This window comes from Protopterus annectens, chromosome 17.part0 (assembly GCF_019279795.1).
Source record: "Protopterus annectens isolate FY-2018-M chromosome 17.part0, PAN1.0, whole genome shotgun sequence".
Lineage (NCBI taxonomy): Eukaryota > Metazoa > Chordata > Ceratodontiformes > Protopteridae > Protopterus > Protopterus annectens.
Genome location: NC_056751.1, coordinates 416,547,169 through 416,564,593, shown reverse-complemented (window position 1 = coordinate 416,564,593; position 17,425 = coordinate 416,547,169). Strand labels below are relative to the sequence as shown.

Sequence of the window (17,425 nt, the reverse complement as noted above, 5' to 3'; positions counted from 1 at the left end):
GTAAACCATCTGGGCCGTTGTATTTAAGCTGGCACCCAGGAATATAATCTGTTGTGAGGGCACAAGTTTTGACTTATTTTCGTTTACTGTGTACCCTAGAGAAATTAGCAACCTTTTTACAAACGCCAGATGTTGTAGAAGAATGTCCTTTGTCTCTGCTTGAATGAGGCAGTCGTCCAGGTATGGATATATTTGAATTCCTTTTTGTCTGCAAAATGCAATTACTGGTGCCAGGCACTTTGTGAAGACCTTGGGCGCAGCAGATAAGCCAAAGGGCAGTGCAGAGAATTGGTAGTGCATTGTACCAGCTTTGAATCTGAGGTATCTTCTGCAATTTTGTCTGATAGGGACATGCAAGTATGCCTCTTTGAGGCCCAGAGTAACAACCAAAGCCTTCTTGCCCAGCATGGGTAGAAGCTGCTGTAATGTCAACATTTTGAATTTCGGAATATCCAGGTAAGTGTTTAGAATTGAAAGGTCTAGTATGGGCCTCCAGGCCTTGTCCTTTCTGGGGACCAGGAAGAGTCTTGAGTAAAATCCTTGTCCTTGCTCCTGCTGTGGTACTTTTTGAATAGCTATCATGTCCATGAGGGCTGAAATTTGTTTTTGTGCCTCTGCCCATTGCTTTGTGGCAGGTCTGGCATTCCTTTTAGCCTTGGTAAAGTATGAAAGTGGAACCTGTAAACCTTGAGACACAAAATTCAGAACCCATTTGTCTTGGGTGATTGTTTGCCAGTTTTGAGAAAAAAGTGCTAGTTTTCCCCCTAAGGGGGCTTCCAAAAGGGAATTGCTTGGCGTACGAAGGGGAAAGTCATTGTGACTGTTTCCTGTAAGGTTGAGACTTGTCCTCACCTTCTTTTGGGGTTGAGGTGTCCCACTGTCGTTGTCTATTTGAGCCTTGGGGTTGAGATCTGCCTCTTGGGCGTCTGTATCTGCCTCTCTGTGGCCTGTCTGACACTGGAAAGGACCAATTCTTTGTTGGCCAATTTCTGCTAAATTGAGGTGGCTGTACCTGTAAGAAATCCTTGACTGTTTGCATAGGTTTAGCTTTATCCTCCATTTTCTTTAACACCTCTTCTGCCTTAACACCAAACAAGGTATCATGCTGTAAAGGAGCATCCAATAATTTTGCCTTAACATGATCAGGTAAACTCTGTTCTTTTAACCAAGCATGTCTTCGAATCACAGAACCTGTAACTGCGGCTCTACAAGAGGCCTCTAAAGAATTAAAACCACATTGCAGAGTATGTTTTCCCACCTGTTCAACTGCATGCAATAAATCCTGCATTTCTTTACAATCAGGAGCTCGCAAGCTTTTTCTGTTCTAACTGAGCCATTAAATATTGTTGGTACTTAAGCATGTGAAAAGTACAGTTTTGTACCTACCATAAATGTAGATGTCCGATAGGTATGCATCTGCAGCCATAACATATGGGTTGTCCTGCCTCAGGCAGCCCTTCGGTCGGCCGGATTCCAAAGTCTGGGTCTGGCCTCGGCTGATGTCGCACATTCCCCGACGTCAGAGCGTCTGGGGTATAAAAGCATCAGCCGACGCCATTTTCCTCAGTTTTTCTTGCCCCAGATGCCAGGTGCCCTCTAGGAAGGCTAAATTTGGATAAATGCTGAAAAGTTCCAAACATTTGCAAATTATATACATGTATAAACAAACAAATACACCATAATAGTTTCCCCCAGCTAGCTAAAAGAGGGGTAAGTACCCTAGGAATACCACAGAGGGGTAGGAGGGAGGGTAATCCTGACTGCAGATGCATACCTATCGGACATCTACATTTATGGTAGGTACAAAACTGTACTATGTCCTTCAAGGATGCATCTGCAGTCATAACATATGGGTAGAATACCATAGCCAATCTGGGGGAGGAGGTACTAAGAAAAGGATGGTGTAGTTAAGATCCCCTGCAGGACTGCAGTAGCAAACCCTGTTCTGGATCTAGAGTATAAAGGTAGATTGTAATGCTTGGCAAATGTATGCATGGAGCTCCAAGTAGCAGCTTCTAAAATGTCCTTGGTAGCCACCCCTCGTAGGAAGGCTGTAGTGGTGGCCTTGGCCCTTGTGGAGTGAGGCCTGATGTTTTCAGGAACTGTATTTCCATGAAAGGAGTAGCAAAATCTAATGCAATTTCCTATCCATTTTGAAATTGTCTGCTTGGAAATTGCTCTTCCTTGCACCCCAGTTGCATATGCTACAAAAAGTTGGTCAGTTTTTCTGCTAGTTTTTGTTCTGTCCAAGTAGTAGCGTAGTTGCCTGTGTATATCCAGGGTGTGCAAAAGTTTTTCCCCTCTATTCTGTGGATTAGGGAAGAACGTAGGCAAGTGAATAGCTTGGTTCAAGGATACCCTAGATACCACCTTTGGCATAAAAGTAGGATTGGTTCTTAGTGAAACCCTGTCCTGGTGGAAAATAAGAAAAGGCTGCACTGCCATTAACACTTGCAACTCAGATACTCTTCTTGCTGAAGTGATTGCCAGAAGGAATGCAGTTTTCCAAGATAGAAACTGTAGATCCGCCGATGCTGCTGGTTCAAAAGGAGGAAGTGTCAGTTTCTCCAGCACAAAGTTGAGATCCCAGGCAGGTAGAGGGGGTCTTCTTGGAGGTTTAATATTTTTGATCCCTCTCAGAAATTGTCTGAGGAGAGGGTGCGAGAAGATAGGTGGATCCACATTGTATTCTGCTGAAATTGCTGAAGCATGAATCTTAATGGAAGAACAGGACAGGCCATTGTGGAACAATTCTGCTAAGTATTCTAGGATATGTGTTATGTTTGCCACTGTGACATCTGAGCCTTTTGATGTGCTCCAAATGAGAAATCTCTTCCTGTGAGCCTCCAAGATAATGTCCTTCACCCTCTGAGATAAAACAGTTGGATTGGGATTTAAGGTATTTTCCAGGCAGTTAGCTGCAATGTTTTCAAGTTGGGATGCAGGGTCTTGAAATTGTTCTGTGTCAGAAGAAGAGGCCATAGGGGGAGAGGCCATGATTTTGCCTGAGACATGCTTCTCAATAATGGATACCATTGTTGCCTTGGCCAGTCTGGAGCTATTAGTATCACTCTTGGCTGTTCCTCCCTGATCTTCAGTAGAACCTTGTACATCAATGGGAGAGGTGGGAAGGCATATACTGTTAGGGCTTTCCAGCTGAAAGAGAGAGAGTCCACCCTCCAAGCTTGTGGGTGGTATGTCCTTGAGCAGAATGTCTTCAGTTGATGGTTGAGTGGGGAGGCGAACAGATCTACCTCCGGCATTCCCCATGTCTTTGCTATGAGTTGGAAGATGTCTGGGTGCAGCATCCATTCGTGTGCATCCATGGTAGTTCTGCTTGAGCTGTCCGCCAGTGCATTTTCTTTCCCTGGCACAAATTGGGACTGTAGTTGGATATTGAGATTCAGGCATAGTTCCCACAGATTCATAGCCATCCGGCATAGAGGGTAAGAGTGTGTGCCTCCCTGCTTGTTTATGTACCACATGACCGTGGTGTTGTCTGTCCTTATTAACAGGTGTCCTTGTTGGAGGAAGGGTTTGAATGCCTCGATTGCATGCCTCACTGCCAGCATTTCCTTTTGGTTTATGTGCATGCTTAGCTGTCCTTGAGGCCATAGGCCTTGGATACATTTGTCCTCCATGTGTGCTCCCCATCCTCGGTCTGAGGCGTCCGTGGTGATGGTCTGCCTTGTTTTTGGTTTGTTGAAAGGCAACCCTCTGTTGGACTGGCAGGCCTGAGCCCACCAAAAGAATTCCTTTTGAAGGCATGGAATGATTGGTATCATGGTTTCTAAACTGTGACTGTGTTGAGACCATACACTCCTTAGGTACCACTGTAATTTCCTCATATGCAGCCTGGCATGCTGTATTAGAATTATGCAAGATGCCATGTAACCCAGGGCCTGCAGGATTTTCCTTGCAGTAAGCTGAGTTTGTCTTGCCAGAATCATGAAGTAATCTGGAAGTTGTTTTTGTTTTTCTTCTGTGAGAAAGGCCATTTGGGTGGTTGTGTCCAGATCTGCACCCAAAAAGGTTATCCTTTGGGATGGTACTAGTCTTGACTTTTGGATGTTGACTGTGTATCCCAAGGTCTGTAGCAGGTGTATGGCATAGGCCAAGTCCTTTATCAAATTTTCCTTGTTGTCCGCTTGTATTAGGCAGTCGTCCAGGTATGGGTAAATTTGAATTCCCTGTAGTCTGCAATGTGCAATTACTGATGCCAGGCATTTCGTGAATACTCTGGGCGCAGTAGATAAGCCAAAGGGCAATGCTGAGAATTGATAATGCTCTGATCCTGCAAGAAATCTGAGGTGTCTTCTGCAACTTGGTCGAATAGGGACGTGCAGGTATGCCTCCTTGAGATCTAGAGTCACCAGCCAAGACTCCTTGCCCAACATGGGAAGAAGTTGCTGTAGGGTCAGCATTTTGAATTTTGGCACAATGAGATAAGTGTTCAGTGCGGACAGGTGGAGAATAGGCCTCCATTGATTTTCTTTTCTTGGTACAAGGAATAGTCTGGAGTAAAATCCTTGGCCTTGTTCTGAACATGGTACCTTTTCTATAGCTCTCATCTGAAGTAAATTGCTGATTTGTCTTAAAGCCTCTGCCCTCTGATTTGGTGGAAGGTTTGGCATTCCGCTTCTTTTTGGCAAAGTGTGGAAGTGGAACCTGTATCCTTTGTCTATTATTTGCAGTGTCCATGTAGCCTTTGTAATATAATGCCAGTTTTTTGAGAATAAAGCCAGCTTTCCGCCCAAGGGTGCTTCCGGTTGATCCCTGGTAGGCGGAATCAGAGTTAGGTCATTGAGCCTGTCCTGGTGTAGGGGTTGTTGTTGTTGCTGTTGCACTACTCCTCTGGTTGGCAGGCTGCCACTGACGGCCTCTGTAGGAGCCCTTCGATTGACCTCTGCCTCTAGGGCGCCTGTTCCTGCCTCTCTGGGCTCTGTCCGAGTCTGGAAAGGACCAATTCTTAGTAGGCCAGTTTCTGCTGAATCTCGGTGGTTGAACTTGCAGGAAATCTTTAACTGTTTGCACAGATTTTGCCTTTTCTTCAACCTTTTTTAAGATCTCCTGAGCAGAGGAGCCAAATAAATTTTGTTTCTCCATTGGAGCATCCAGGAGTTTAGCTTTGACATGGTCTGGCAAAGATTGCTCCTTCAGCCAGGCATGCCTACGAATAACTGCCCCAGTCATAGCTGATCTAAATGAAGCCTCCAGTGCATCATAGCCACATTTTAAGAAATGATTACTAACCTGTTGTGAATTGTGTACCGAATCCTGAAGGGATTTACGGTCTAGGGGTTCAGGAGAAGAAAGTTTCTTATTTAGTTCATCTAACAAATACTCTTGGTACTGTATCATATGAAATTGACAGTTTAATGCCCTGACAGAAAGAGTTGCAGAAGTATACACCTTCTTTCCCCATCTCTCTAAAGCTCTAGACTCTCTTTCAGAGGGTAGAGGATTTTTGGCAGTAGCGGCCGCCACCCCTTTAGGGCCCTGAGAAATAGTTTCTGGGTCTGCAGAATGGGCTTTATACAGATGGAAATGAGAATCCGGGACCCTGTAGTATCTGTCAGGTTTGGCAGGGGCCGGAGGAAGAGTATCAGGGGCTGTACTGACATCATTGTACACATCATCAATTACATTCAGAACAGGAGGTATAGCTAAGGGCCTATGCTGAGGCAAATGCAAAAAGGTCCTTAATCTTTTTCTAGAATCAGAGAAATCCTGACCTTGCCATTGAAAATGCTCTCTCATGGAGTGTAGAGTCTCACCAAAGGAAAACTCTTCAGGAGGGGAGGCCGAAGGGATAGATTCCTCAGCATCTGCATCCTCATAAGGCGAGTAAGCCCCTTCCTGGTGGTCTGACAACTCAGATCCATCCGTGGAATCATCTGAAGAGTGCGGGTCAGAGGGGTCAGTCCTCGGCCTTTTGTCTGGAGAAGGGTGAGAGGCCCTGTCTGGGTGAGGTTGTGAACTTCTAATTAAGGAAATAAGGTCCTCAGCAAGGCTGAGGATCTGTGAACTAGAGGAAGGCCTCTGGGAGGTAGTTTTGGTAGGCAAAGCTTTAGAAAGTTTGGCAGCTTTAGCCCTTGGAAAGGCCTTAATGGACATGGAAGCAGGGGGCCTAGCTGCCCCACGTGCAGGAGTAGAAATGTCCAAAGGTATGGTGTCGGACATTTCCTGAACACTGGTTTCGATAGGAAGGTCTGTAGCCAACTCAGCCGGGGCCTCCCGGGCCTCGGTGGTCGGATGTATGGTTTCGGAAGAAGGAATCTCCGAGGACTCGGTTTTGGCCGAAACCGAGACACTCGCGGTAGGCCTAGCCGTGGTTTCAGCCGAAACCGCGGGCCGCGAGTGTCGGTCCTTTTCCTTGCGTTTTTTGACCATATGCGAAGTCGGAGTCTCCGACGGCATTTTATAAGCAAAAGCGGCTCCAAAAAATTCCTCTGCAAACTCCGACCGATGTCTAAGAGTTCGTCGGTTGAAGGAAGCACAGGCTAAACAGGCCGATACGTCGTGGTCTGGGCCTAAGCAAGGAAGGCAGTAGGAATGGAAATCCTTATGAGGTATTTGTTTCCCACAAGTTAAACAATTATTTACTTTGTCTGACATCGGCTGAGGCAAGAAAGAGTCCCCAACGGGGTAGTTAGCTTTTTTCGAAGTCTTCGGTACCTGAATTCACTGGATCTGACCGACCTGCACTTGCGAACAGCTTCTGCTTCGGGCACCACGCAGCAAGAAAGACGGAGGAAAATGGCGTCGGCAGATGCTTTTATACCCCAGACGCTCTGACGTCGGGGAATGTGCGACATCAGCCGAGGCCAGACCCAGACTTTGGAATCCGGCCGACCGAAGGGCTGCCTGAGGCAGGACAACCCATATGTTATGAATGCAGATGCATCCTTGAAGGACATCTGGCAATTTAAAGCTCTTACTGCTAAAGTTGCAGAAGTGTATACCTTCTTCCCCCATCTATCCAAAGCTCTGGAATCTCTGTCAGAGGGTACTGGATGTTTTGCAATGGAAGCCTTAACCCCTTTTGGACCCTGGGAAATAGTTTCTGGATCAGCAGAAGGGTTTTTATAAAGAAACTTGTGAGTCAGGGATTCTATAATACCTATCTGGCTTGGCTGGTGCAGGGGACAAAGAATCAGGAGATAAGCTGGATTCAGAGAACACATCATCCACAATATCTAGCACAGGCGGAATAGCCAGGGGCCTGTGCTGAGGCAATAAAAGGAAATCCCTGAGCCTTTTCTTGGATTCTGAGTAATCCTGACTTTCCCAATGGAAATGCTCCCTCATGGTATGTAAAGTTTCCCCAAAAGAATAATCCTCAGGAGGAGAGGCTGAAGGGATAGATTCATCAGCATCAGAGTCCTCAAAGGGGGGTAGAGAGTATCCCTGGTCTGAAGAGGAATCAGAGGAAATGGAAACCTGATCAGAGGAATCATAGTCTGTATCCTGCCTAGGCCTTTTCTCAGGAGGGGGATGGGAACCTCTGATTAAAGTAATGAGGTCTTTGGCCATTTTAAGCATCTGTTTCTTAAGCATGGAGGACTGTCCAGGAGAATGCTGTACTTGTTTCTTTGTCTTTAATGGTACTTTTGTCTTGGCTGTTGTTTTGTTAGTTGTGAAGGTCTGAAAACACCCTCAGAAGCCGAAGTCTGTTCAGCGGCTCCGGACCCATCTGAGGGATTTGTTTCCGTAGGCCCAATACCTTGAGTTTCCAGAGGACTAGCTGTCTCCACGTGGGAGTCAGAGGCGGCCTGTGGCTCGGAGGTAGCAGGTGTCAGGGGCTGCGAAAGCGCCTCACTGAGAACCGGCGACTGGCCTAGAAGAGGTTTCGTCATCGGTTTTGGACCTCGGATGCCTGTCTTTATCCTTGTCCTTGCGTTTTTTCGGTATTGAGGTTGTCTGTTGATCCGACGGCATAGTATAATTGAACCTTCGGCCAAAGTAGTGCAAAGCAAAATCAAAACGTCTTTTTATAGTGCGTTTGTTAAATCTAGCACAAAACCGACAGTTAGTGACGTCGTGATCAGGTCCTAGGCATGGAATACAGTAAGAATGGAAGTCCTTATGAGTTATTTGCTTCCCACAAGAAATACAATTATTAACTTTTTCTAACATCGGTCTGAGGCAAGAAAAAAGTTTCCCCGACGGGGTACTTAGCTTTATTGAAGACTTCGGATCTAAAATTCGACTTCGAAAATTTCAGGAGTCAGCCGACCGACACTTGCGAACTGCTTCTGCTTCGGGTGCCGTGCGGCAAGAAAGACTGAATAAAATGGCGTCGGATGCATGCTTATATACCCCTGGCACTCTGACATCAGGGAAGAAGCGACAGCAACCGACGCCGGACCAAGACTTTGGAACTCTGTCCGACTGCGGGACCGCCGGACAGCAGGATAACCCAAGTGTAATGACTGCAGCAGTGTAACACGATGAACATCTGCAATTCTTCAATGTCTGGTTACATACTACAGAAATTATTAAACATTATTACACATCGTAAGATCACAAACTGCAACAATGATGTTATGCTGTTTTAATACTTTCACTTTCAGTACTGTGAGTAGGGCACCAGGGCAGATTAGGGAACATTCAGTAAAGGAAGCTGAAGAAGTTAGACATATCTTGCAAAATTCAGAGTGCAAAGGAAGCAAACTGCAAGGCTACAAGTATGGCATATTATTGGATTACTCAAATTAATGGATCCAGAGCAGCAGATGAAGGCACAAAATACTGAAAATCATGATTCATATAACTGGACTGAAATTAACTGGTGATTGGCAAGTTTAAGTTCACATCTATAAAACTCAGTTTAGCGGTTAAAAATGATGCTAAGTAGACCTCAAAATATTATGAAACAAACACTGCTGTATTTGGGAAAGGGCTTTTTGACCACAGTAAACTCTCAGTTAACTGGAACTCAAGCAACCAGCAACAAATATCGAAGAAATACAGTACAATTTTTATGTACTGTACTTTGTTTTCCCCGGCAGAAACATACCTTACGTTTTTAGAGTTTTAAAAAGGAAAATAGGAATAAATTCCCTCTCTCCCCAACCTGAGAACAAGTCAAACCAAACAAACAGTATAAGGTACAGTATTAGTCAGGCCTATTTTTAATAGTTACTATCAAGCAACTGGAAACTACGGTTATCCGGCATCTACCAATCCCAATGGGTGCCGGTTAACTGAGTTTACTGTACTAATCTCTCTACAGTGATGGAGTAAATCAGACAGTACACAAACAGAATATATGATGAATATTAGCAAAGTACAGTTTTGTACCTACCATAAATGTAGATGTCCGAATTGGATAGCATCTGCAGTCATAACAACTGGGTTGTCCTGTCGTCAGGCAGCCCTTCAGTCGGCCGGATTCCAAAGTCCGGGTCCGGCTTCGGCTGATGTCGCACTTCACCCGACGTCATCTCTGTTGGTCTTCGGGTATATAAGCATCAGCCGACGCCATTTTCTTCAGTGTTTCTTGCCCCAGATGCCAGAAGCCCTCTAGAAGGCTAAAAATTTTGGATAGATGCCAATGTTTCCAAAAGATAGAGGTAAACACAAAAATAAGCATGTATGTACATAAATACAAACAAATACACCATGAAAGAAGTCCCCCCACTAGCTAGCTATTAGAAGGGTAAACACCCTAGGAGTACCACAGAGGGAAGGAGGGAGGGTAATCCTGACTGCAGATGCTATCCAATTCCGACATCTACATTTATGGTAGGTACAAAACTGTACTATGTCCTTCATGGATGCATCTGCCGTCATAACAACTGGGTAGAATACCATAGCCAACTAGGGAGGAGGATAAAGGTATATTATGGTGTGTTTAGGATCCCTTGCAGAACAGCAGTGGCAAACCCTGCTCGGGATCTGGAATAGAGAGGTAAATTGTAATGCTTGGCAAATGTATGCACGGAGGTCCAAGTAGCCGCCTCAATAATGTCTTTGGTAGCCACTCCTCGTAAGAAGGCTGTGGTAGTGGCTGTTGCCCTTGTAGAATGAGGTCTTATGTTCTGTGGAATTTGCTTTCCATGGAAGGAGTAACAGAATCGTATGCAATTTCCTATCCATTTGGAGATTGTCTGCTTGGAAATAGCTTTTCCTTCCCTTCCTGTTGCATAGGCTACGAAAAGTTGGTCAGTCTTTCTGCTATTTTTGTTCTGTCCAAGTAGTATCGTAGCTGTCTATGTACATCCAAGGTATGCAGTATTCTTTCCCCTCTGTTTTGTGGGTTGGGAAAGAAGGTAGGTAGGTGGATTGCCTGGTTTAAGGACACTCTGGATACCACCTTAGGCATAAATGTAGGGTTAGTCCTCATGGACACTCTATCTTGGTGGAAGATTAGAAAGGGTTGCACTGCCATTAAGGCCTGTAGTTCTGAAACCCTCCTTGCTGAAGTAATTGCCAGTAGGAAAGCAGTTTTCCATGACAGGTGTTGCAGGTCTGCTGTTGCTGCTGGTTCAAAAGGTGATAGAGTCAATTTTTCTAGCACAAAGTTCAAGTCCCAGGCTGGTAATGGTGGTTTCCTTGGAGGTTTTACATTCTTGATTCCTCTGAGGAACTGCCTGAGCAAAGTGTGTGAAAAAACAGGTGGATCAAAGCTGTATTCTGCTGAAATAGCTGATGCATGAATCTTGATGGAGGAATAGGACAGGCCTGAATGAAGTAGTTCGGCCAGATACTCCAGAATGTTGGGCATATCTATGTTTGATACATCTTTACCTCTTTCTGAGCTCCAAATGACAAACCTTTTCCATTTCCCAGCATAGTTTCTTCTTGTTGAAGGCCTGCGTGCTTCAAGAATAATGTCTTTAACTCTTTGTGAAAGCTGTGGATTAGCAGCTGCTATGTGATGTTCCATGCAGTCAGTTGCAACGTTTTTAGGTTTGGATGCATGGTGCTGTAGTTGTTCTGAGTTAGCATCAAAGGCATCAGGGGTATTGGCCACATATTGTTCCGAGACATGTTCCTCAGCAGTGGGTACCAATGCTGTCTTGGCCAGTTTGGAGCTATCAGGATTATCCTTGGACGTTCCTCCTTGATTTTTAGTAATACTTTGTGTATCAAGGGAAGAGGTGGGAATGCATATGCTGTTAGTCCTTTCCAGCTGAAGGAGAGCGAGTCCACTTTCCATGCTAGTGGGTGGAATGTCCTTGTGCAGAATTTTTTGAGCTGGTGATTGAGAGGTGATGCGAATAGATCTATCTGAGGCATTCCCCATTTCTTCGAGATGGTCTTGAAGATGTCCGGGTGCAGCTGCCATTCGTGGACATCCGATGTAGTCCTGCTTAACATATCTGCTAGAGAGTTTTCTTTTCCTGGTACAAATATTGCCTGTAACTGGATGTTGTAGCTGAGTGCCAGGGTCCACAGTTCCAAAGTCATTCTGTATAGGGGGTAGGAATGAGTGCCTCCCTGCTTGTTGATGTACCACATGACTGTGGTGTTGTCTGTCCTTATCATCAACTGGCCTTCCTTGAGAAATGGTCTGAACTTTTGGATTGCCAGTTTTACTGCCAGCATTTCTTTTAGGTTGATGTGCAGGTGAAGTTGGTCCTGTGTCCACAATCCTTGCACGCATTTGTCCAGCATATGTGCCCCCCATCCTAGGTCTGAAGCATCTGTTGTGATGGTCTGGCTTGCTTGACCCTTGCGAAAGGGCAGGCCTGGGTTTGACTGGCATGCGTGAGCCCACCATAGGAACTCCTGTTTTAAGCATGGTATTAGTGGGATTTCCGTTTCTAGGCTGTGTCTGTGTTGGGACCATAAATTCTTTAGGTACCACTGAAGCTTTCTCATATGTAGTCTGGCAAATGGAACCAAGATTATGCATGATGCCATGAAACCCAAGGCCTGCAGTACCTTTCTTGCTGTTAACTTGTTCAGATTTGTTAGTGCCAAGAAGTAAAGAGGGAGTTCTTTTGTTTTTCTGTGGTTAGGAATGCCATTTGTCTTACTGTGTCCAATTCCGCTCCCAGGAAAGTCCTTGTCTGGGATGGTATCAGCCTTGACTTTTGTAAATTGACTGTGTATCCCAGTGCTTGAAGCAAGTAAATGACCCTTTGTAAATCTGTTGTCAGCTTGCTTTTGTTGTCCCCTTGTATCAGACAGTCGTCCAGGTATGGATAAATTTGAATTCCCTGTAGTCTGCAATGGCGATTACTGATGCCAGGCATTTTGTGAATACTCTGGGCAGTAGATAAGCCAAAGGGCAATGCTGAGAATTGATAGTGCTCTGATCCTGCAAGAAATCTGAGGTATCTTCTGCAGATAGGTCGAATGGGGACGTGCAGGTATGCCTCCTTGAGATCTAGAGTTACCAGCCAACACTCCTTGCCCAGCATGGGAAGAAGTTGCTGTAGGGTCAGCATTTTGAATTTTGGGACAATGATGTAAGTATTTAGGGTGGACAGGTCTAGAATTGGTCTCCAACTTTTTCCTTTCTTGGAACTAGGAATAGTCTGGAGTAGAACCCGTTTCCTTGCTCTGCTGTTGGCACTTTTTCCACAGCTCTCATGTTTGCTAATTCCATTATCTGCTGTAGAGCCTCTGTTTTTTGATTTGGAGGTAGGTTTGGCATTCCTCCTTTGACTGGTAAAGTGTGGAAGTGGAACCGTAACCTTGATCTATGGTTCGTAAAATCCACTTGTCCTTTGTTATGTGGTGCCAGTTTTTTGAAAATAAGGTTAGCTTTCCGCCTAGAGGAGCTGCTATTTGTTCCCTGGTTGGCGGATTTAGGTTTAAGTCACTGTGGCTGTGTTGATGTAGAGGCAGGTGTTGATTCTGTGCCTCTGTTGTTACCTTGCCACTGTCGTCCTCTGTAGGCACCTCCTCTGGATTGGTTTCTGCCTCTGGAACGTCTATTCCTGCCCCTTTGAGGTCTTGTGGAGTCAGGAAAGGACCAATTTTTGGCAGGCCAGTTCCTGCTAAACCTTGGGGGTTGAACCTGCAAGAATTCTTTAACTGCCTGGACTGATTTTGCCTTTTCTTCCATTTTCTTCATAACCTGCTGGGCAGGTGTACCAAACAAACTTGATTTATCCATAGGAGCATCAAGTAATTTAGATTTAACATGATCCGGTAAAGCTTGCTCCTTTAGCCATGCATGCCTTCTAATTACTGTGCCAGTCATGGCTGATCTAAATGAAGCCTCCAGTGCATCATAGCCACATTTTAAAGAATGGTTACTAACCTGCTGTATGTTATTTACCATTTCTAATACATAATTCTTATCAAGAGATTCATCAGTGGTTAGCTTTTAGTTAACTGATCAAGCATAAACTCTTGGTATTGTATCATGTGAAACTGACAGTTTAAAGCTCTAGCTGAAAGAGTGGCTGAAGTGTAAACCTTTTTACCCCATCTGTCTAATGACCTTGCTTCCCTTTCAGAAGGAACAGGGTTTTAGCTATGGTCATGCTACTGCCTTGGGACCCTGGGATATAGTTTCGGGTCTGCAAGAGGGGCCTTGTAGAGGTGGTGATGAGTATCTGGCACCCTGTAAAATCTGTCTGGTTTGGCAGGGGCTGGGGGTAAAGAATCTGGAGCGGAGCAGGCATCATTGAAAGCATCATCCACCACAGAGAGAACAGGAGGGATAGCTAAGGGCCTGTGCTGTGGTAGGTGCAAAAAAGTCCTAAGTCTTTTCCTGGAGTCTGAAAAATCCTGTTGCTGCCATTGGAACTGTTCTCGCATGGCATGCAAGGTTTCCCAAAGGAGAATTCTTCTGGAGGGGAAGCAGCTGGAATGGATTCTTCAGCATCAGAATCTTCAAAATTGGAGAAAGTAGCCTCTGGCTGGTCAGTTATGTCTGATTCATCAGCAGAATCATCAGAGGACACTGGCTCAGGGGGGCTCTGTCCTAGGTCTCTTTTCTGGGGGCTGAGAGGCCCTGTCTGGGTGAGATTGAGATCCTCTAATTAATGAAATTAAATCTTCTGCCAAGGTAAGCATTTGAGAACTGGCAGAGGGCCTGGTGGAGGGGGGTTTAACAGGCACTGTTTTAGTAGTCTTGGCTGCTTTAGCCCTGGCGAAGGCCTTAATGGACATGGCTGCTGGAGGCCTAGCAGCACCACGTGCTGGGGTAGAGACATCCAAGGGAATGGTGTCTGATAAATCAGTGGTAAGCACCGTAGTGGGTAAAATTTCTGAGGCCGATTCAAGAGTGTTAGCAGGGACCTCAGTTGTAGTGATAGTTTCAGGAGTAGTTTGATCAGTTTTCGGTTTCGCCGAAACCGAGACACTCATGTTTGCTTAACCATGGTTTCGCCGAAACCGCGGACCGCGAAGTGTCGGTCTTTTCTTTGCGTTTTTGGCAGAATGCGGTCGGAGGGTCCGTCGGCATATTGTACGCAAAGTCAGAACCGAAATTCTGTTCTGCAAACTCTGACCGACGCCTAAGCGTTCGTCGGTTGAAAGAAGCACAGGCGAACAGGCTGCTACGCCGTGGGGTGGGCCAAAAGAGGCAGGCAGAAAGAGTGGAAATCTTTATGAGGTATTTGTTTCCCACAGGTTAAACAATTATTAACTTTTTCTGACATCGGCTGACGCAAGAAAGAGTCCCCAACGGGTACTTAGCTTTAGAAGTCTTCGAAGTAGTATTCGGTAGAAGTAATCTCTGGATCCGACCGACCGGCACTTGCGAACAGCTTCTGCTTCGGGCGCCACGCGGCAAGAAAGACTGAAGAAAATGGCGTCGGCTGATGCTTATATACCCGAAGACCAACAGAGATGACGTCGGGTGAAGTGCGACATCAGCCGAAGCCGGACCCGGACTTTGGAATCCGGCCGACTGAAGGGCTGCCTGACGACAGGACAACCCAGTTGTTATGACTGCAGATGCATCCATGAAGGACATCGAGGGCTTACTGTTGGTATTCCAAAATTCTGTCAACAGACAACTCAAGGGGCGAAACACTGCAGCACATCACACTTGTTTCCCTGCTACCAGAAACACCACTTGCTGCACAAAAGCAGCTGGGAAAATCAGGAGTAGATGAAATTAATTGTATATAACTTCCCCATTGATGCAGAAAAGTGAAAAGCACAGGGCTCCAATAATAAAATCGACACATACCAGTAGTTGTTGTGGAATCAGTTGCATAATCAACTTCTGTGGCCACTGGTCTGTTTTTCTAGAAGAAAAAAACAGGCACTTTTTTAAAAGTAAGAAACACATCCGGAAAAATATGCCTGTGGCTAAAATTTTGCAAGTTATACAATAACACATGATTTGTATCATACCAGCTAATCTACTGAGGGGTCATTCTTTGAGATGACATATTGGTTCACCCTCTATTAACCAAAACATAAGACTTTTTTTTCAGAAGCTCTCTTCCCTTAAGGAAGTACAGGCTTACTGCAGGCACATTTCATGATCTCAGCAGCAACTAAATAAACATGTCCAGCCCCTTATTGAGCACACTTCCTACAAAATAAGACATAATGAAAATCTGACACTTAACATGTGATATACAAAAATGCACTTCTCCAATGTACAAGAAGCTTTAATAGCAGAGATTCTATGGAGGGACTGTTTAATTACAGGTGGATAGCAGGATAAGTGCATGGAACCAATCAAAGAGCACCCCCTCACAGACTCAACAAACTTTTACCCTATCAATTGACTGAGCACGGGACCCTCCTTTATGGGTCGCAGTGGCAGGGTTAATTTTCACCACAAACAATTTGGGGAAGGAGGACCTGGAAGATCCTGTGCTCCTATTCCAATACATTCTGAGATTAACACTTCAGATGCATGCCTGAACTCAACCAATCTGCAAAGTTCAACCCTGGCTCCTAGCAAGTGTTTTCCTCCAAATCAACAAATGGCAAAGTAAAGTTGTCTACACTTACCATAAATGTAGATGTTCCGAGTGTATTCACTGTTGCAGTCATTACATTTGAGTAATCTGCTGGCAGGTTGCCCTCAGTCGGCCTGAATAACACAGTCTTGGGTCCTGTGTTGGTTGCTGTCTCCTCTTCCATGATGTCAGGTCATCAGGGAAATAAAACATGCAGCCAACACCATTTTATTCAGTTTTTCTTGCCCCAGATGTCAGGTGCCCCCCGAATGGTGAGCAAAAAAAAATAAAAAAAAAAAAATATATATATATATATATATATATATATATATAAAAACAGAAATATATATGCAAATGCACTTTTAGCAACGTAAACTTTACCTTCATCTAAATGCAAATACACCCCAAAGGATTTAGAATATAGTGAAGGAAAGAGAAGTTATAGAAAAGGGGGATGGCGGGTGGGTAACCCCGACTGCAACAGTGAATACACTCGAACATCTACATTTGTGAATACAATCGAACATCTACATTTATGGTAAGTGTACACTACTGTACTATGTTCTTCGTGTTTCACTATTGCAGTCATTACATTTGGGTAGAATCCCAAAGCTATGGATGGGAGGATGGAACTAGATAACATAAGGAGCGGCTATAAGGCCCTGCAGAACTGCAGTGGCAAAGCCTGCCCTGGATTTGGAGAAGAGCGGCAAATGATAATGCTTTGTGATGGTAGGAACCGAGCTCCAAGTAGCAGCTGCTAGAATGTCTTTGGTTGGAACTCCTCTGAGAAAAGCTGCTGAGGTAGAGGCAGCCCTGGTGGAATGTGACCTGATCCCCTTGGGCACAGGCTTACCATGGTGCAAGTAGCAGAAACGAATGCAGTGGCTTATCCACTTAGAAATAGTCTTGTTTTGATATAGCCTTCCCCTCTGATCCTGCAGCAAATACCACCAGTAGTTGCTCAGACTTTCTTAGAGATTTGGTCCTGTTTAAGTAGAATCTTAGTTGTCTGTGTACATCCAATGAATGCAGAATCCGCTCCCCCTTGTTCTGCGGATTTGGGTAAAAAGTTGGCAGGTGAAGTGTTTTTTGGTTAAGAGCCTCACTGGATACCATCTTAGGCATAAAAGAAGGATTGGCCCTGAGGGACACCCTGTCCAGGTTAAATGTAATAAAAGGCTCCACAGCCATGAGAGCCTCTAGTTCTGAAACCCTTCTTGCTGACGTGATTGCCAATAGGAAAGCTGTTTTCCAAAATAAATATTTTATATCTGCAGTAGCTGCTGGTTCAAAAGGAGGCAGGGTGAGTTTTTCCTGCACAAAATTGAGGTCCCATGTAGGAGTTGGTGATCTTCTGGGAGGCCATAGATTTTTGGCCCCTCTAAGATACTATTTAAGCAGAGGATGAAAAAAGAGGGGAGGCTCTGTGTTGTAATGGGCCGACATGGCAGAGGCATGGATTTTTATTGAAGAAAAAGATAGGCCCTTGTCATGCATCTCAGTCAAATACTGTAAAATCTGAGGGATATTTGGCTTTGCTGTGTCCATTCCTTGTGCTTGGTTCCAATCACAGAATCTCTTCCATT

General features: G+C 45.0%; 1 protein-coding gene across 2 annotated transcripts in view; it reads right to left on the bottom strand.

Annotated features, from left to right (window-relative positions):
* MED25 (mediator complex subunit 25) overlaps window positions 1-17,425 on the bottom strand; it is a 1,733,520-nt gene that overhangs the window by 722,088 nt on the left and 994,007 nt on the right. For both annotated transcript variants that reach the window (XM_044059360.1, XM_044059361.1), the window contains exon 13: window positions 15,110-15,167. In XM_044059360.1, the coding sequence (XP_043915295.1) occupies window positions 15,110-15,167 (58 nt within the window). The remainder of the gene's footprint in view (window positions 1-15,109; window positions 15,168-17,425) is intronic.